Source organism: Garra rufa, chromosome 19, assembly GCF_049309525.1.
Source record: "Garra rufa chromosome 19, GarRuf1.0, whole genome shotgun sequence".
Taxonomy (NCBI): Eukaryota; Metazoa; Chordata; class Actinopteri; order Cypriniformes; family Cyprinidae; genus Garra; species Garra rufa.
In genome coordinates, this window is record NC_133379.1 from 38,585,210 (window position 1) to 38,606,904 (window position 21,695).

At 30.1% G+C, this 21,695-nt stretch overlaps 1 protein-coding gene across 1 annotated transcript; it reads right to left on the minus strand.

Annotated features, from left to right (window-relative positions):
- Nucleotides 1-749: 749 nt before the first annotated feature.
- On the minus strand, nucleotides 750-18,047 carry miga2 (mitoguardin 2). The gene is made up of 16 exons (XM_073824242.1): nucleotides 17,979-18,047; nucleotides 17,102-17,379; nucleotides 13,962-14,169; nucleotides 12,905-13,020; nucleotides 12,687-12,807; nucleotides 10,581-10,711; nucleotides 10,389-10,506; nucleotides 10,206-10,312; nucleotides 10,008-10,117; nucleotides 8,235-8,307; nucleotides 8,054-8,140; nucleotides 7,585-7,683; nucleotides 6,874-7,008; nucleotides 6,544-6,597; nucleotides 6,333-6,449; nucleotides 750-3,819 (listed from the first exon to the last, which is right to left on the minus strand). The coding sequence occupies exons 2-16, from the start codon at nucleotides 17,195-17,197 to the stop codon at nucleotides 3,595-3,597; spliced, it is 1,797 nt and encodes a 598-aa protein (XP_073680343.1). The 5' UTR covers nucleotides 17,198-17,379; nucleotides 17,979-18,047; the 3' UTR covers nucleotides 750-3,594.
- Nucleotides 18,048-21,695: the final 3,648 nt, after the last annotated feature.

Sequence of the window (21,695 nt, forward strand, 5' to 3'; positions counted from 1 at the left end):
AAAACTTTACAATTAAAAAATTAAATATACATGTAAATCCTGAGACTAATTCGAAAACCTTTTTTTTTTTTTTTTAACCTGGAAATAAATCAAATGTAGTTCTATAATGAATAACAGAAATCTGTGGGTATCATTACTTGGAAATAGTTTGATTTTATGTCATGAAGTATAATTAACTCAAACATGAATCTGAATTTGTTAAATAAGCTGCTAAATGTTACTCTGGACCACAAAACCAGTCACAGAGATCTTTTTTTATTTTTTATTAAGATTTATACATCATCTGAAAGCTAAATGGCATTAGACAATATTTGGTCGAGATACAACTATTTGAAAATCTGGAATCTGAGGAAGCAAAAAATTCAAAATATTGAGAAAACAGTTCTTAGCAATGCATATTACTAATCAAAAAATATGTTTTGATAGATTTAATGTAGAAAATTTACAAAATATCTTCATGGAACATGATTTTTGGCATAAAAGAAAATGTATTACAATGTTGGAGCTACAAATATACATGTGCTACTTAAAACCTGGTTCTGTGGTCCAGGGTCACAAATAAGGAATACATCTACTTACTTTTAAATTAGGCATAAGTTGTAGTTGACAAAGAACCTGCCAAAGTGTGCTAAAATATGCCTATGTATAAAATGCTTTGGGTCAAAGGTCATATTCTGATTGTTTTTTTCCATTGCTCCTGACAGGTTTGAGATGAAAATCATAATAATGACACATTTTAAAGACGGATAGAAAAAAAGAAAGACTTTATGTTGGCTAGGGAAGGCAAAATGACAATACAGTTTTCAATAATAAACTAAAACAATGATTACAACATTAATTTGTAAGAACATTCAAGGGAAAAATGCACACACACAAAGGCAAAAACACAAACATGAAAAAAAATCCTCATCCTCTTTGGCCATCGTCAGAGCTCCAATTCTAGCGAAGACATTTTAGATTTTTTTTGTTTTGTTTTTTAGTAAATTATCAGGGTGTAAAATACAGAATCTGTGGTGTTAAATAAACTCCTTCAATGAAAACATCCTATACAATTCCAACCAGACCTCACCTTCATTTGTCTTCAATTTGGTGCTTTGTTTTGAATTAGTCGTTAAATGAGAAGCGCACATCTATTAGGAATTGTACCATAGCTTAACACAAAAATCAGAGCATCCGTTACTGTCAATCAGTAACTCTTTTCGCACATTGGTGAATCTTTAATAATCACATCAAATATCAATAATCTTCAGATGGACCAATGTGATTCAAAAATGGGACACGGACACAAAGAGTGATTGTTTCAGAGCTTTAACAGCTAAAAAGAACAGAGATATAGCAGCACATGATGTCTTCACCCAAACTCATGCAGATTAAACAGCGTTTTGGGAAGTTTAATCACTGGAATGATATGAAATCAATCAATTAAACATTTGCCATCTCACTTATATCTTCAAGTCTGGTCTTGTTGCACTAATGCATGCCTATCTACATCAGACATTTCTACAAATTCACATTTGAACACTTAAAAAAATGAGAAAAACTGATTTATGATGATGAAACTTGAGGTGCACAATTTTGGTTATCCAATTAAGTGTAATTCATAGCAACCTGGCCAATAAATATGCGTTTATTAAAAATTATATCTTTTGCATCTATGTTGGTGCAGCTTGTTTTGGGTCACAAAAAAAAAGTATGATTTTAACTAAAGTGGTGTGCACTTGTGTATTCAAAGCACACTCAATAAAGGCAAAAATAATATATTAATAATAACAGAGGCACAACCAATCACTCATAACCCCTCGATGTCTACATACTCAAACTTGAAGTGTTAGTTATAACCATTGTGTTTTTCCACTTTCCTTAACCATTCGCATTTGCACCTTGATAGTTTAAATACCTTTACATTTCAGTTTTCACATACATTACACATCTTTCCAAAATTGATGACAAAACAGAAAAAAATTACAAATGCACTACATATACGCTAGTTAACAACTCTATATTTGAATAAAAATAGAGAAAATGAACATCTGTATATTTCTTTTTAACAAATAAAGTGCAAGACACCCAACACTGGTGAAGCCAGTTTTAAATAGTCAATATGATGAGAAAAGAAGCACTATAACGATCTTAATACCTAATTTCACGAATGCCTCCTGCGCACAATTAAGGAACATGGTCAAGTTTCATAAAGGCTCAGCGATTTTGAGGATTGTTGTAGATAATTCATGCATATTCTGTTTAAAATGATCGATTCTAAAATATTAGCACTTTTATTGGCTCTTTTTGCTTGCTAATATATGTTTTTGCAGGTAAACTATTTGTTTGACCAATCAAAAGACCTGAAAGATGGCGTTTGGTTGCTTGTTTAGAATTTTTCTCATGGGTTGAATACAATTGAAACACTATCAATGGCATCCGTGCCATTGCCACAGAAAAAAAAAATAATGCATACTATATTATTATAATATTTTATAAAGTAATATTTGAATCTGAGGTAATTGTTCCAAGTTTGCATCATCTTTTTGTTTGTTTTTACAAAACCAACTCGACAAAATGATCAGAATGGCACAGATGTTGTTGATAGAGTTTAACAACCACAGCTGGAAGTTAAAGCACATTTATGAAATCAGCATTGATCATTTCTACTCAGCTAATTGTGCTCTACAATTGTGACCTATTTGACCCATTTCCACTGCTGTATTGAATTATAATACATGGTGAATATCTATATAACAGAATAGTAGATAATCAGCAATTTTACTCCATGAGCAAGCCTGAATATCAGTGAAGGACAAAAACCAGATGTATAAATCAAGTAGTACGATGGCGGAAAATATAACACACTAATACATCCTAAATATCGCTCTGATGAATACTGTGAGTGATATATTGTAAGGGTGAGAACAAATGTGGCGTATCTTAAAACTAACAAAAGAAACCACAAGGGCTGCAGCAGCTCTCAAAGGACACAAATGAGTTCATCTAACGTGATCCGGACCACTACATCCTGTTTTACTCTTGAATGATGCACTTCCTGTGTGAGTCTCTCTTCAAAACGCTCTCAAACTGCTGAGAGATTTACACTAAAGTCTCCATTCTCTCTTCATTGTGTTCAGTGCTACCCAAGATTCAGTGCAAGACTTAATTTGGCCATTGGCACAAAGATAAATGCTCAAGGACATACATTCACACACAATAAATGTGCAAAGCGACCCATAAAACAAACAAAACCTAGTGTTTCGACGCAAGAGGCATAGGTTGATAGGTTGGTTGTGGGTTTGAATCAGAAGAGCTGTATGTTTGGCTAAAAGATGGATTTACTCAGGGGAAAACCATTTCCAAAGCGTCCGGGTTTTTTAAAAACAAAGGTGTCTAAACAGCAGCGATGGATATTCGGTGGCAAATTTGCAGAAGCAGATCAAAAAAAAAAAAAAAAAGGCCTCGGTTGAGTCAGTAGTGGTTTGTCTGTCTAAGAATTTGATTTTTTACATGTTTTTTACAGCGCTGATTGGTCAATGATGATGAACAGCCAATTAGACTTGTATTCTAGTCTCTTTCAGAGCTAATAGGTCTAGATTAGGATTGTGCACCTCAGTCCTGCTGTCCGCTGGCGTCTGGATGCCCACTGTTGGCTTGGCAGGGGCTCTTGGGTAAAGCTCCATTGGTCTCAGGTAGACTGTCAATGCCTAGGTAACCCACCAGAATGTCTGCCCGTCTGTGGGACAGACTGAGGATGTCTTCGGCCAGAGACGGGACGGACGTGAAACGCACCTTATCGTGGTCAAACATGTCCTTCAGATACTGAACAATCTGTTGCTGTGGAGATCAAAGGGGAATGTGATATTAATTCTGGGTTGGTTTGATTACAATGCTGAATGATAAACCTTCATTTAGATATAAATTGACATCTTATGAGGCAAATGCAGTAAATTGACCAAAAGTGACAGTAAAGACATTTATAATGTTACAAAAAGTTTTCCATTTCAAATAAATGTTGTCATTTTGAACTTTCTATTTAAAGAATCTTTAAAAAAGTTTATCACAGTTTAAAAAAAAATAAGAAGCAGAAATGTTTCCTGAGCAAATCAGTATATTCAAATGATTTCTGAAGGACCGTCTGATACTGAAGACTGGCGTTATGTTGCTGAAAATTCAGCTTTTAATCACAGGAATAAATTACACTTTACAATACATTCACATAGAAAACTATTATTTTAAATGGTAATATTATTTCCTAATATTACTGTTTTTACTGTATTTTTAATCAAAACAAAAGTCTTGATGAGCAGAGGAGACTTCTTCCAAAAACACTGAAAATCCCAACCTTTTGATCTTTTTTGATTGTTTTGCATTTCAAACCAAACAAATGCCAATCTTACTTTAATGTTTTAATCAAGTGTTGTAGATAATTCACGCATATTCTGTTTTAAAAATATTACATGTTTGTTCTTTGAAATTTAAAACTACCAAACATGAAAGATTGTTGCTAATCCTCTGTTTGTTGGAAGTCTAGATGGTGACTCTTTTGTGGAACTGATGGACATTGAGAGTATTTGTGACCCTGGAGCACAAAACCAGTCTTAAGTCGCTGGGGTATATTTGTAGCAATAGCCAAATATTGTCCTATCCTAACAAACCATACATCAATAGAACGCTTATTTATTGAGCTTTCATATGACGTATAAAATTTAACCTTATGACTGGTTTTGTGGTCCAGGGTCACATATAGTCAAGTATTTTATTGCTGTAGATTATTATTAATTTTTTTACTTTGTGTTAATTTATGTATTATAATTTTTTTTATTAGTATTATTTAATTACTTATTATTATTTTTTTTTTATCCAGTTATAATGAAAAAAATCAACTGTTGTCTCAATCTGTATGACAATGTTGCACTTTTATTAGCTCGTTTTGCTTGCTAATATATGTTTTTGAAGGTAAACTATATTTTTCACCAATCAAAATCCTGAAAGATGCCGTTTGGTTGCTTGTTTTGAATTTTTCTCATGGGTTGAATACAATTTAAGCACTATCGATGGCATCGGTGCCATTGCCACACCTTTGAACATTTTTGATTGTTTTAGCATTTCAAACCAAACCCAATCTTACTTTATTTTTTAATGATGTTTCCTAAGTGTCTCATATATAAAGGTTTCTGCAGGTTGTACAAAGGTAAATTTAAGACCAATTAAAGCCAATTTAAGGAATAAATGTAACGGTTGTTACATGGTTTCTTAACTAAAAAATAACTTTCAACAGATCTCCTTTATTTTTAAATGTACATTCATTTTACAAAAAAAGCTTAATCAATATTTTTGTGTAAATGTCTAAAGATAATTTATTTGCAAAGCAAAATTACATAAATAAGAAGTCTTTATGAGAACTTGATTGAAGTTTATGCCTATAATGTCTTCATTTTGCTTCTCAAGTAAATGTATCTTGATTTAAGAATGTTTAGATATTTGTATTGGAGAGTAAAGCAAAAATACTGGAGAAAATACTTTTTTTGCAGTTTATGCAACGTTTAAAGCCATGACTTTATACATTTAAACAAATAGTTAACTTCCAAAAGAAAAAGAAAAAAATTACAGACAAAGTTTCAGTGCAGCTTCAGAGGTCTCTAAATGATCCAAACCAAAGAATAAGGGTCTTATGTAGGACAATTTTGAAGTTGGAGGAGAAAATGAGAAGGGACTTTTTTGACATACCATTTCTTAAACAGGAATGCACAGAATATGCATGTGCATGGCAGAGCTAGACAAGACAAGCATTTGAGGTTTAAAAGTATATATATATATTTTTTTTTAGAAAATGACTGATTGTTTAGCTAAATAAGACATTTATTCTTCAGATGGGATTGTTTAGAGCCCTTTAAAGCTGCACTGTATCTGCATTTTGGAAGTTCAAGCTCATTAGCAGCATAGAAGTCCACTACATGGGGATATTTCCTACAATGTTTTCCACAAAAAACAATTTCTTTTCTTTTTTCATTCTTGACTGAATGAAAGAACATCAAGACATGAACATCTTGTATGACATCGGGGTGAGTACATTATCTGTCCATTTTGCTCTAGAAGTGAACTACTCCTTTAAGACCCTTTTAGATCTTAATTTTTGATCGTGTGGATTTTAAGTCCTTTTTAAGATGTGCAAAAACCTAGTATCTATTCTCTGACAGGGTTCACGATCTGATCACAGGCATCAGTGTGTCACAGAGATCAGATTAGCATCAGATTATGTGCTGATCTGGATTACAAGTATTTCTGGATTACCAGGAGGTTATGTCAGGTATGACTGAGGAGTGTGGCGAACACTGAGAACGTCTTACCTTGAATATGGTGCACACCTCACTGAGGTGCTGTCGGGGACCCAGAAACCCGAAAGCCAAAACTGGACTCACGTGTTCAGAGATGGCATAGAAATGGGCGATAAAACCGTCGGGAACCTGAGCAATAGACACAAAGCAAGATGACGTGGTCTGATTCTAAACATGGTTTCAGAGATATAATGTCATGTTTGGCTTAGTATTTCACACTTACCATTAACATCCTCCTTTTGGCCTTTAGGACAGACCAACAGGCTGTAGCCAATGCCTTATATAAACAGAGAGATAAAGAAACAGAAAAATAAGAAATACAGAGACAGATCATGACATAGAAATGATAGAAAAAAAACACACACACACACACACACACACACACAAAATGTATAGAATTGACAAATATTTGACGTTTAAAATAAAGGCTCCTCTGCAAATAACCCCTTCTTAACAAGAACCAGTGTTTGACTTTGCTATATTGTTCTTTTTCTAAAAACACATTTTTATAGGTTTTTCCAGATCAGCATTTTGAGCTCTAATGTTGGCGTACCGTCTCTTTGAAACTGTCCGAGAGCCATCGGTTCCTCAGAACTGCGACCACTGAAGTCGGAGGACTTTCCAGATCTTCAAAGGCATCCATGAGGATAAAGTCCAGCACAATGTCAAAGAAGTTCATACAGACCACCTAGAGCCAAATCAAAGGTCAAACCTCCATAAGTCAAGAACAATCAGCGTTATTATTTATTACTTGTTTAACATTATTATTTATTTTTATTTTCATATGTTCAGTTTTTATTTTAATTTTAGTTTGTCTTTTTTTAATTCCTTTTTTCTTTAAAATATAAATTTAAAATGTAATATATATATATATTTTAGAAAATATCGCCTTTAATTTAAAGGTAAAACAATAACCGTTTGAAATTTTGTCGCAAGTTTTTTGTTTGAATATATTTTAAAATGTAATTAATTTTGTTTCTTATTGACTTTATTTCTTTAACAGATAAAATATACAATTTAAAATTTGTTTTAAATATTACATTTTCTTATCTTACCTAAAATATCTTTAAAAGAAGTAAAAAATAGTTTACATTTTTTATCTAATTTTTATATTTTGCAATCCTTTCAGTCAAAAATATTGTGATTATATATAGTCGAGAATACCAGCTTGCAATCGTTTCTTAAAGAATATTAACATAATATCATTTAGCCAATAGAAATGAATAATAAAAGAAGGAACGACAGACAAATAAACAAGACAAACCCCTCGTCCTTCCAGCTCCATCTTGGTGACAGGCCACGTCTCTTCTTTTTGTGTGTACTGCAGCATGTCTTCATAACTCTCCAGAAACGCCTTCGAACTCTAAACATTCACACAATGTTACAGAAATTACAGTCAACAGTTTGGAATAATTTAGATTTGTAATATTTAATAGCCTATTCTGCTCACCAAGGCTGCATTTATTTAATAACTTATTAAAAACTGAAAACTCAATTTAAGTAAAAATTTGATTTATTCCTTTTATGGCAAAGCTGAATTTCCACAAAAATATTGGGCAGCACAACTGTTTTTAACACTGATAATAATTGGAAATGTATCTTGAGCTGCAAATCCGCATCTTTGAATTATTTCAGAAAGATAATGTAACAAAAATTCAGATTTTTATGATGAATAATTGCAGCCTTGGTCAGCAGAATAGACTTTTTAATTATTCCATTCATTCTTAAAGCACCTTGTTGGCTTTGGCCAGAAGTCCCAATATCATCTGCTTCCCTGTATCCATGAAAAACATCCTGTGCGTCTCATCCAGTAACAGCACCTACAGATACAACAAACACACACAGATTTCACCAACAGCCCCATTCCCAAGTGTGTGTGTGTGTGTGTGTAATCATGTGTGAGAGTGTGCTGACCTGGAAGGCTTGGCGAACGCAGTGCAGTTTGGCGAGGAAGTCCTGATCGCTGTAGCACTCCAGAAGTTCGGTTCTATAACAGAGGCACAAAAATGTGTTTTCCCATCAGTCCTTGCTCCCTGAGCTACAACGGAAATCCTCCAATCCCAAAGGAGAGTGTGTGAGGAAAACATCTGTACTGTAGGGGTTAGGATATTAGTTTGTCATGTGTTGGGTTTTGGATATTTAGGGTTCTATAAAAACTTTACCAATTTAATAATTTATTTATATTTTAATAATATGGCCCTATGCAATCGGTTTTATTTTTCCCAAATTTTGTCATGATTTCCCTGGTTTCCATTTTTTATATTTTAATTGAATTGTAATAATCAAAAATGATATTAAATCAATTAAATTAATAAATAATTTCACCCTTTACAATTTTTCTGTAATTTATTAACAAAATAATAGGGCTCTTCCAAAAAATTTTTGTTCACAATTTTTGTCCTTCCTTTTTTTCCGGACTCTGTGTTTTATGATTTAATACAAATTTGTCGTCAAAAACGGTGATGATCAATTGAATTTTTTTTACTGAATGAAATGGAAGTGATGCACAACATAGCTTTACTGTTAAATTAAGACATGGATATAAAATTGTGTGATATTGTTTGATATTCTTTCAAAAATAATAAATAATAGATTTTACACTATAAAATAAGTAATAAACTGAATTATTTTTATTGTTATTTCACTTTGGTCAAAAATACTGTGATTATATGTCAATATAATAATAATAGCAATAATATTTTAAAAATATTGTAAAATATAATTATTATTACTACTGCAAAATTACAATTTTGAACTAAATCAGAAAAAAAACCATTGTAATATTTCACTGTAAAAAAGTATTAATAAATTTTTTTTTTATATATTATATAGTAGTCAAAATACTACAAGAATGAAGTCTTAGTATTCTCGTAGTATTTCGAAATTATTATTTTATTGATCTTTTTTTTATAATAATAATAATAATAATAATAATACTACATTTAGTGCAATTTTAACTAAATTACATTATGACAGCTTTGAATCATAATGTAGAAAAAAACTAAGATTACGAGATTAAAGTAGAAACGAGAGTAACGTCGAAATACTTTGAAAATAAAGTCGAAATACTACGAGAATAAAATTGAAATATTTTGAGAATAAAGTCAAAATTATGAAAATAATGTCGAAATACTATGAGAAGTCAAAATATTTCGAGAATAAAGTAAAAATTATGAGAATAATGTAAAAATACTATGAGAATAATATTGAAATATTTCGAGAATAAAGTCGAAATTAGGAGAATAATGTGAAAATACTACGAGAATAATATTGAAATATTTTGAGAATAAAGTTGAAATTACGAAAATATTGTCAAAATACTATGAGAATACAGTCAAAATACTATAAGAATAAAGTCAAAATATTTCGAGAATAAAGTAAAAATTATGAGAATAATGTAAAAATACTATTAAAATAATATTGAAATATTTTAAGAATAAAGTGGAAATTACAAAAATAATTTCGAAATACTACAAGAATACTAAGACTTCATTCTTGTAGTATTTTGACTACTATATAATATGTACTATATAATTGAATTTGCATTTATTCTTAATGTTTTTTTTTTCTTCATTTTCAAACGTGAAACCATAAGTTATTCTAATATAAAATTATAGACATTAAAGCATTTTAATACTACAAAAGTTGTTGCAGTGGTGGTAGTATGCAGTGTGTAGTATGCAGTACCTCAGTGATCTGCAAGCCACGCTTCCATCTTTCACCAAACTCAGGGCTTCTTCATACAGAGCTGCCGGTTTGAGCGAATGATACGTGTCTAGAGAGAACGTCTCAAACAGCTACAGAGACAAAGAGGGAAGTGAAATCATATACAACCAGGAGAAAACACATGATGACACCCGTATGTGTGTGTTTGTGTGTCCTGACCTCAGCAGCGGAGAAAAACGAATCATCTGACGTGACCGTTGCGGCATCGTCGTCTTGGATGGGATGGGAACTCCCTAGAGTGGGCAGGATCAGGGTTGCTTCACTCTCTGCACACAAACGGCTTCATTTAAGAAGGTAAACACACACACAGCTGATGTCAGAATGCATTTGTGAGCATCTTACCCAGGTCTGCGAGGAGGCTGTCGGGCGGTATGGTGCTGCCGAAGTCTTCCTGTAGATGATAGGCTCGGTGCAGCAGAGACTCAAGCTTCTCTGCAAACTGATGACTGTGAAGCTCTGGCTGAAAGTCAGATGGTGTGTTTTTATTTAGTAGCTCCTGCCATTCTACTGTGTTTATGAATAAGAGATACTTACCGAATGACGCTCCACAAGTTCTGATCCTTGCGGGGCGAGACTGTTGGATCCAGATGCACCAGAATGAGCTCGGTGTCTGATGTTTAAAGCCAGTTCCCATTTGTGCAGGGCTTCCTCAAACAGCTCCATCCCTGCAGGAGGAAGACCAACATCAGCTGCACAGATTTCTACACTTATGGAGGCTATATTCAGAAAGGACTGCTTATTGATTATTGTGCTGTATACTGTCAAAAGTATTTTAATATTTATTTTTGTTTATACACTACTAGTCAGACATTTTTGAACAGAAAGTTATGTTTTTTCAAAGAAGTCTCTTCTGCTCACCAAGCCTGCTTTTTTGATCCAAAGTGCAGCAAAAACTGTAAAATATTTTTACTATTTAAAATAACTGTTTTCTATTTGAATATATTTTAAAATGTAATTCATTTCTGTGATCAAAGCTAAAATCATATGATCTGAAGGATCATATGACTAGAGTAATGATGCACAAATTCAGCTTTGAATGATTTTATACATACACAATATTTTAAAATTATGTATTATATGCATTTATACTATATGCAAAAAAAAAATAAAAAATAAATAATATATATATATATATATATATATATATATATATATATATATATATATATACACATATCTTGTAAAATTTAATTTATTTCTGTGATCAAAGCTAAATTTTCAGCATCATTAATCCAGTCTTCAGTGTCACATGACTATCAATGTTAAAAACAGTTGTACCAATTCATATTTTTGTGGAAAACATATTTTAAAAAATGCAATATTTAATATAAACTACTGTTCAAAAGTTAAGGGTCAGCAAGATGGTTTAATGTTTAACAAGCCTCTTATGCTCTCCAAGGTATCATTTAATCAATAAAAAAAGTAAAATAAGCTATACTGCTAAAAAAAAAAAATATTAACATTTTTAATATTACAGTTTACTATTTTAATATATTATAAAATGTAATTTATTCCTGTGATCAAAACGGAATTTTCAGCATCATTACTGCAGTGTCACATGATTCTTCATAAATCACTTTATTATGCTGATATGAGTTTTTTATTATTACTATCAATGTCAAAAACAGCTACTGTTTAAAGTTCAGGGGTTAGCAAGATTTTTTTTTTAATGTTTAATAAGTCTCTTATGCTCTCCAAGATATCATTTATTCAATAAAAATACAGTAAAATCAGCAGTATTGCTAAAAAAAATATTAAATATTATTACAATTTTTAAAAACTGTTTTCTATCCGAATATATTATACCATTTAATTTATTCCTGTGTTCAAAGCTGAATTTTCAGCATCATTACTGCAGTCTTCAGTGTCACATGATTCTTCAGAAATCATTCTAATATACTGAAATGAGTTTTTTTATTATTACTATCAATGTTAAAAACAGTTCTACTAATTCATATTTTTGTGGAAAACATGATAAAAAATTAATAGTTAATATTTTTAAATGTTTATTAATATTTAAATTAATTTTAATATTTAAAAATTAAAAAAATTTAATACACTACTGTTCAAAAGTTTAGGGTCAGCAAAATTTTTTAATTTTCAATAAGTCTCTCATGCTCTCCAAGATATCATTTATTCAATAAAAAAAATACAGTAAAATCAGCAGTATTGCTAAAAAAATATGAAATATTATTAGAATTTTTAAAAATTGTTTTCTATCCGAATATATTATACCATTTAATTTATTCCTGTGTTCAAAGCTGAATTTTCAGCATCATTACTGCAGTCTTCAGTGTCACATGATCCTTCTTATATGCTGATTTGTTGCTTAAGATACATTTTTAATATTATTATCAATGTTGAAAACAGTTGTACTAATTCATATTTTTGTGGAAACCGTGATACAATTTTCAGGATTCTTTAAATAATATAAAGTTCAAAAGAGCAGCATTTATGTGAAATAAAAATCGTTTGCAGTATTATAAATATATTTACTGCAATTTTGATCAATTTAATGCATCCTTGCAGAATAAAAGTATTAATTTCATCCAAAAAGTAAAATCTTGCGCTAGTGTAGCATCTGAAAAAGTATGCAGTATGGAAGAAGAAACAAAAGACCGTAATAATAAACGACATTACCCATGAGATAGAGGTTCTCAGCATTGGCATCCTCTCCGAATCCCGGCTCCTCTGCCACTGGCTCCGCCTCCCACGCCATCCCAGTGTTCACTGATTGGTTGGGAGAGGAGGGGACTCGCATCTGAGGTGGCCCCAAACAAAATAGTTAAAAACTGTTAGCTGAGAGCTTGTTGATAAATAAAATGAAGACAGTGTATGTAGCTTTGAGATTTACGGACAGAGGCGATGCTGTGTGAAGAGCTCGAGTGTTTGCTCTGTGCGAGAGACGAGACGCCGCTGAGAGTGTCATTACTGCGGGTGCTGGGACTCATCATCTGACGCCCTGGAACCGGACCTGAAAACAGACAAATGAACAAATAAAAACAAAAATAATTGTATATAGCAATTTATAGGTGAAAAATCGATAGATTAAATTTTTTATTTAATAAATGAAAGATTAATCAGACATATTCTCAAAGCCTAATTAATAATATAGCCAAATAAATCATATAATTATATTTTATATTTAAAAAAAATTTTTTTAAATTAAATTATGGACTGATTCCTTTCATGAAAATAGTTACAAAAAATAATTTATAACTGTTTTTGGTGCAATAAACGTTGACCATAATTATATTTTTATATGATTTAAATTTATATGAAATTATAAATATAAATATATTTATATATTAAAATAATTAAAATAAAGCATAAATAAATAAGTTACAGTTGTTGGACTAGAATTACTAAAACTAAAATAAAAATAATTGAAATTTCAAATAGCAATATAAAAACAAATATTTCAAATTATTTAAATAATTACTTTTTTATTTAAATTAAAAAAATATTACACTAAAAGCTAATTCTGATATTAACAAATTAAATTCCTAATAACTTGATAATTTTCCTAAAAAGGTTCACAAAAAAAATTATTTAACACTGAAATTACAATTTTATGCTATTTGTTGTATTTTTAATTGTAATTAAAAATTATAATATTTATGTTGAAATTATAATATTAATATTGAATACTTGCACATTCACTCAAAGTGTTATATTATAAATTACTTCATATTACTACAATTCATTATTCATATAATTATACTTAAAATATATAATATTTTATTTTTGCCAAGACTATCTGTATTTTTATATGATTTAATTTATATTATAAAATTATAAATATAATTGTATATATTTATATATATTTTTTTAAATTAAATAAAACATTTAAATACTACAAAATTACTACAAAAACACATCCTTTTTAAAAGCAAAATATGTGAATCTGCTCACCTCTCTTGAGCGAGGTCGGCCGGCTGGTTCGGAGCAGCTGTTCTGGGATGCCCACAGGTTTTTGCCCTTCTTTACTGACTTCCTGCTTCCTCTTCCTGCCCCGTCTCTTTAACTGATGTGCGGTCAGTGCCAGAGCGACGCTGCCCAGAGCCGTGGCGAACAGCACCTTCTTCAGACTAGGACTCAACTTCAGCTGAGAGAAAATAGACTGAGAGAAAGACAGACGTGATGGAGAAAAGAGAATATCAGAACCGAAAAAAAAAATAAAAGGAGAAATAAAAACAGGAATCAGTTATTGGCTGTATATATTACTAAAAATAAATAAAAAAAACACTTCATAGGGGAAAGGGAATGAAATAGGAATTACTGCATAGAATAACTGCAAGAATAATGGCAAAAATAAATACATAATTTACAGTAAAAAGAACAAACTAAAACCACTAAAATTGTTTTTGAATTTAAAATAATTAAAATGAAGCATAAATAATTAAGCTACAGTTGCAGGACTAGAATTACTAAAACTGAAATAAAAATAATTGAAATTCCAACTAGAAATATTAAAACACTAATTATTTAAATAATAACTTTTTTATTCAAATGAAAACTGAAAATATTAAATTAAAAGCTAATTCTGATATTAACAATTAACATTTTAATACTAATAACCTGATTATTGTCCTAAAAACGGTCACAAAAACTAATTTAACACTGAAATTGCTATAGAAATTATGCTATTTGTTGTATTTTTTATTATAATTAATATTAATAGTATTATAATATTATTAATATTATAATTTTTTTGTTGAAATTATAATATTAATATTGAATTCTTGCAAATTCGATTAAAGTTTTAGATTATGAACTAATTCATATTTCTACAATTAATTTATAATTATAATTAAAAATGTATATATTTTATTTTTGCCAAGATTATCTGTATTTTTTTAATACATTTTTCCTATAAAAAAAAATATTTTATTACAACAATATATTTTTATGGACATCAATTAAATTTGCATACTCACACATTGACTCTAGCCTGAAGATCAGGAAAAATAAATTAAGACTGAAATTACAATGCTATGCTATTTTTTGAATTTTTATATTAGAATTTGAAATTATATTATTTTATACTATAATATAAAAATGTGAACATTGGAAAAAAATAAATACTTGCACATTCAAAGTATTATACTTTATATTACTTTTAAATTTCCACAATTATAATTAAAAATTATAATATTTTAATATTACAATATAACATTATGGACATAAAAAAAATTCATACATTGACTCTAGCCTGATTCATTCCATTAAAATGATCACAAAAACTAATTTAACACTGAAATTACAATTTCATGCTATTTGTTGTATTTTTTAAATATAATTAGAAATTGCAATATTTTATTGAATTTTAATACATATATTGAAATACTTGCGCATTCGCTCAAGGGATTATATTTTATATTACTTAATATTTCTACAATTATAATGAATAAATATATAATATTTTAATATTACAACATAACATTACGGACAGTTAAAAATGTAAATACTCACACACTGATTTTTATAAAAATGATCACAAAAATTAATTTAAAACTGAAATTACAATGTCATGCTATTTGTTGTATTGTTATACTAGAATTTGAAATTATAATATTTTATATTATAATATAAAATTGTGGACATTGGAAAAAATAAATACTTGCACATTCACTTAAAGTATTATATCTTACATATTATTTTTTACAATTATAACTTAAAAGTATAATATTGTAATATTACAATATAACATTAAACATTGAAATTATAATATTTTATTACAATTATAATACAAATATTAAAACACTTGCACATTTGCTCAAGGTATTATTTTATATTACTTAACATTTCTACAATTGTAATTTAAATATATAACATTGTTACATGTTAAAACCTGTGTTATTATTGTAAACTAAAATTAGTAAAAAAAATTCTGTAACTAAAATAAATTATAAATAATATAAAGTATTAAGTGAAAACTTAAAAACAATGTAGTAGTAAAATTACTAAATATAGAAAATAGAATAAAAATTGATTCATTAAAGCTAAATATATAAATATATAAATATAATATATAATTTTTACCTTTAATTAATTTTTATTCTATTTTATATAATTATATATATAATTTTTAGCTATTTTATTCTATTTTTTATATTTAGTAATTTTACCACTTTAACGTATCTGTATCAGTCAGTTACCATTGTTTTAAGTTTAGGTTTATATAACAATTGAATTTTTTTTTTTTTTTTTTTTTTTTGCTGCAAAGAAAAATGCTAAGTAGATATAAATAAATATTGATTTAATTTTTACTTTTTTTTATTTATTTATTTAGTTTTTGAAGAAAGCATTGTTATAATGATGCAAGAGTGTTATGGGTGGTATTAATAGCCTTAAAGGAGTAGTTCATGTCTTTCTTTCTTCAGTTGCAAGGAAAATGTGTTTTTTGAGGAAAACATTTCAGGATTTCTCTCCATATAATGGACTTCTACGGTGCCCCCGATTTTGAACTTCCAAAATGCAGCTTCAAATGGCTCTAAATGATTACAGCCGAGGAAAGAAGGGTCTTATCTAGCAAAACAATAGGTTGTTTTCTAAAAAAAAAAAAAAAATTACAATTTATACAATTTGTACTTTTTAACCTCAAATGCTCATCTTGTCTAGCTCTGTGTGTACTCTGTGTAGAGGTTAAAAAGTGTATAAATTGTAAATGTTTTTAGAAAATAACATCGTTTCACTAGATAAGACCCTTCTTCCTTGGCTGGGATCATTTAGAGCCCTTTGAAGCTGCATTTTGGAAGTTCAAACTCGGGGGCACCATAGAAGTCCATTATATGGAGAGAAATCCTGAAATGTTTTCCTCAAAAAACTTAATTTTTTACGACTGAAGAAAGAATGACATTAACATCTTGGATGACAAGGGGCTGAGTACATTATCTGTAATTTTTTGTTCTGAAAGTGACCTACTCCTTTAAATAGGCCAATAACAGCTGACAGTATAAAGTCCAAGACGTGTGACGAATCAGCATTTTTCTGATACGAGCTTTGTTTGTTTATGTGTGATCAAATATACAGAGGCGTGTAGTGCTGTGTACCTGTCCAAAGGTGGAATACAGGAACACAGGTATCTCAGCCACGGTCATGGCTAAGGCCTGCATGATGGACACGCCCTCAGCGCTTCTGAATGACATCTCAGCTCCGCAACTCCCTCCTGCAGATGCCTTCACATCCGAGACGCTCCAAACTGATCCTGAAACAGCTGGAGCAGGAGTTCAGTTCTGTCCTCTGGTCTGGAGATCAGCAGGACTCATCCAGAAACAGAGCTTTCGATTCCACAAAGCAGTGTTGATGACATGCTCTTCATTTTTGTTGCCTTGGAGACATTGAAAACACATTTCTTATTGTTCTAGTGGTTTAGATTAGAAGCTTTGCTTATATACACAGACTAAAAGACATCATATGCAAAACATACATTCAAGTTAAAATTGGCAATTTAGAGAAGACATTTAATTAGACACCTTACATTCTAGCACCTAAATACAACAATAAAAACTTGATTTAATCTATACATACAGGTTTTTCTCAGAAATGCAATGGTTTACGTTGAGAACTCAATATACTGTGTGTATGTGAATATGAGAAGTCCTTAGCATCTAAAAGAATCACATAAGATTGTAAATATAAGCAGAATCTGTTAATTTGACAGTAATTAATAGCACTATTATTTGTAATTTTGTTATTCTTACTGAATTTACACTCATTCATAAATAAACTCCCCCTCTATGTTTACATGTCCTTAGACACCAACAGCATTAGCTTAGCTCAACATTTACACAAACATCAGGCTCTTTCAAGACAGTTTCCAGTCACATAAACATTTATATATGCTTAAAGCGGAGTTAAGATCAGAGACATCATTGCAGCCTTAACGCAATAATTAAAGTTAAATAATGAAAACCTGCCCACACTCACTTTCTCCTGGTTTGGAAGGACATTTTCATTCCGCATTGCACACACTAACCTGTGATTTCCTGGTGGGCGGGGCAGAGTTTTGAGCGACAGCGGAAAATACCTATAACGGCTTTAGATTGTTCAGTGGTAGCCAATCGGGTAAGAGGAGGTAAAGACGCAACGCGTTGGTTATCCAATGAGATCAACAGTCGCGACGCGACTCTTGCCCCTTCATGAACTGAAAGCACCGAGCATTTAATAATAATAATCATAAAAATGATTAGTATTAATTTGTAAAATATAAATAACATTACGATTTTGTGCAATATGCATAATAAAGTATGCAATATTCATTATGTGGTACTTAGTCCACAGACATCAAAAATGCAAATAACACGTAATCAAACGATATTCAATAGTATCAATACATGTTATTTATTGTAATATATTATTTTACCAGTTATATAGTATGATATTTAAATTTAGTTTATTTTAAAACCTGTGATATTTTAGTAAGACCCCAAATTATTTACATTTTATTAATGTTTTTACTTTTTACTTTTCAACGTAATCCAAAATTTATTCTCATACTTTCCTAGTAATATAGAATTTGAGTAATCTACGCTTTTTATTATTATTATTATTATTATTATTATTATTATTATTAATTATATCTGACTGCACCAAGCACATTTAATTAATTAATTAATAAATACTAATACTATATTTTTTGAAAATATAAATAATATTACAATTATGTGCAATATACATATATTGTATGGGAAAATATTGTATATATTGTAGACCCAAGTTATTTATATTCTATTAATGTCTCATTAAAATGTTTTTACGTAATCCTTGTTTTTCAACGTAATAATCCAACATTTGTTCCTCAATTTTTCAAAGTAATATCGAATTTAAGTAATCTATGCTTACTTTTATTATTATTATTATTATTATTATTATTATTATTATTATTATTATTATTATTAAACATTTATATATGCTTAAAGCGGAGTTAAGATCAGAGACATCATTGCAGCCTTTTTTATTTTTATACATTTTACATTTATTTTTACACATTTTTATAATGATACTAATACTAATTCTACTATTGCTACTACTACTTCTACTACTACTACTAATAATAATTTGTAAAATATATAAAATAGAGCATATACAGTCTTTGAAAGTGGAAATAATACAAAATAACAAAACGATATTGTATTATTTTTACAGTAGTAAAAGTACCTATTGTAATATATTTTACCAGTTACTATGAGAAAAAGGAAAATACTGATAAAAAATATATTTATTATTTGCTTTATGATATTTATTTTGATATTTAATGTCTCGTTTAAATAATTAAATGAATCCTTTATTTCAACATAATACAACATTTTTCCTTATTTTTTTAACAACAACAATAATAATAATAATTATTATTATTATTATTTGTAAAATATAAATAACATTATGCACAATATACATTAAGAAAATAAAAAACGTTATTATATTAATTTTACAGTAGTATTTATTATTATTATTAATATTATTCCCCCAGCGTCGAGATAGGGCCGATTGCAGAACAGCAGAACCATACGTCACAGCAGTCACACGGCAGCAGCGCCGCGGCAGCAGGTTCAGCCGGTAGTGGGCGGAGTCTCCAACTCCGATCGAAAGTGTGTGAAAATAATTATCAACTTATATTTTTTCTTTTCCTTTTCTTATTTTTAATGTTGTTTCTTTATAACGTGTTGTATGTTATTTAAAAATAATAATAATAATAATAATACAAATAATTTATTAATGATAAACACCAGAAATTGCACTTCTTATCTTTGTGAAGTGTTTCAAAGCTGTTAATGTTAAGTCAGTATTTAATTTAAAGTTAGTTTTTAATTGAAAAAAAAATGTAAATACATATTTCTAAATATATATGTGTGTATTCACGCCTGTTTAAATTATATATGTATTTAATCGCGCCTATTTAAATTATATATACGTGTGTGTAACATTTTTGTTGTCTTAAAAGATAAACAGTATAAACTGAGTGCAAAGCTTAAACAAAAAAACAAAACAAAACCTGAGAAATAGAACGTTTTTATATAGTTAAACTATATTTTTACTTAATAATTTCAGGATTAACCAGTTTTTCATAGTACATAATACCATGTACTATACACTATACGCATCATTTACTGGATTTTCAAAAAAAAAATATTACAAAATCAAACAAATGTTATAGCACAGAAGGCACACATTTGACAACAATAATAACCACACATTACTCACCTAACTAAATTAGGTTAAACCTATGCAGTTAATCCTGAGGCATGTTTTGTTCACACACTCTTTAAGGAAAATGTCCATATCAATATCATCCTTAAATTCAAAGTGAAACACGAAGGACTCTTTGGCCAGCAGACTCTCATCATTTGTTTCTGCAGTTCTAAAAGTTCATTATGTTGCTGCACATGAAATATAACGCGGATAACATTAAATATATATATATATTTTATCAGGTAACACACTGATTATTTATAACTCAAACCCATTTCTCCACCCGTCCGTTGATCGCGCATATCCGCCATGTTTGTAGTTTTTTTTTTTTTTTTTACACTTTTTTTGCGTGTTTGTAGTTCTAATCGAATCTTCGTTCACCGCGTAACGTGTTGTGGGTGCATTGATCCGTATGTCGTATTCTGAAGTTAAGTAGTAGACCACCCGGAAATCTTTGGAATACTTTTTAAACATAATACGATTTGGGACATACTAATTCTATTTGCGAATACTATTTAAAACGCATAGTTTGCGAATTGGGACCTGATTGGGCCGCAGCAGGAGACTCCGCCCACAACCGGCTGAGCCTGCTGCTGCCGTGTGACTGCTGTGACGTATGGTTCTGCTGTTCTGCAATCAGTCAATAGGTGCGTTCGACTTCATGCGGCGCCGAAAGAAATCGGCTGCCGCCTTACAAAACAATGCATTCTGGTAAGATCATTTGTCCGACTTTGATCGGCGCTGCAGCCGCCTTTCGATCACGTGTGCCATCAAAGTAACGTGAGAGCAAAACGAGAGCAGTCGCAGAGGTCAGGCGCTGCAGTTGCTTAAAACCGACTGCGAAAGCCTTGATGACGACACACTTTATTCTCATTGGTCAGATTATGTGATGAAGCACGACGTGTGCTGCGTGTTTTTCTTAAAAAAGTTCACGTGTGTAATCAATCTTTATATCGAATATCTGATATTCAAACAAAACATTATTGATAAAAATGAAGACTAGGCGATATGGTAAATATATATTCTTATTGTATAAGAGTTAAAAAAAAAAAAAAAAAACTGGTCAACCAGAGGCCGTTTTTTAATGGATGTTGTGAGAGGCTTCACTACACTGAATAAACTGCTTATAAAAATTGAAAAATGTCCTATAGCTAACTACAAAACCAAGATACAAATAATAAGCGTCATATTTCATTACATTGAAGTAACTCACATACTTGATATGATCAACAAAAAAGCAAAACGATTGTAGCATATAGAATAAATGATAGGGTAACTTTTTTCTTTTATTTATTTATCTTATGTAGTTTCATTTCTTCTTTTTCTTTATTCCTTTTTTTTGTGTATGTTTGAAATACAGTCTCATCGTCTATAAGTGTCCGACTTGACGGCCGTCTCTTCACTCCTCCCCCGACTGCAAGCGGCTGCTCTCGCCAGCCGGCGGCAGGCTAGTGT

Bases quoted from the DNA above. Each gene is read 5' to 3' on its own strand.
- miga2 (XM_073824242.1), bottom strand. From the start codon at position 17,197: ATGTCATTCAGAAGCGCTGAGGGCGTGTCCATCATGCAGGCCTTAGCC. The intron at 10,507-10,580 runs GTAAGTATCTCT...TCTGACTTTCAG, and splicing joins AACTTGTGGAGCGTCATTCG to CCAGAGCTTCACAGTCATCA. The intron at 8,308-10,007 runs GTACTGCATACT...CCTCTGTTATAG, and splicing joins GTGGCTTGCAGATCACTGAG to AACCGAACTTCTGGAGTGCT.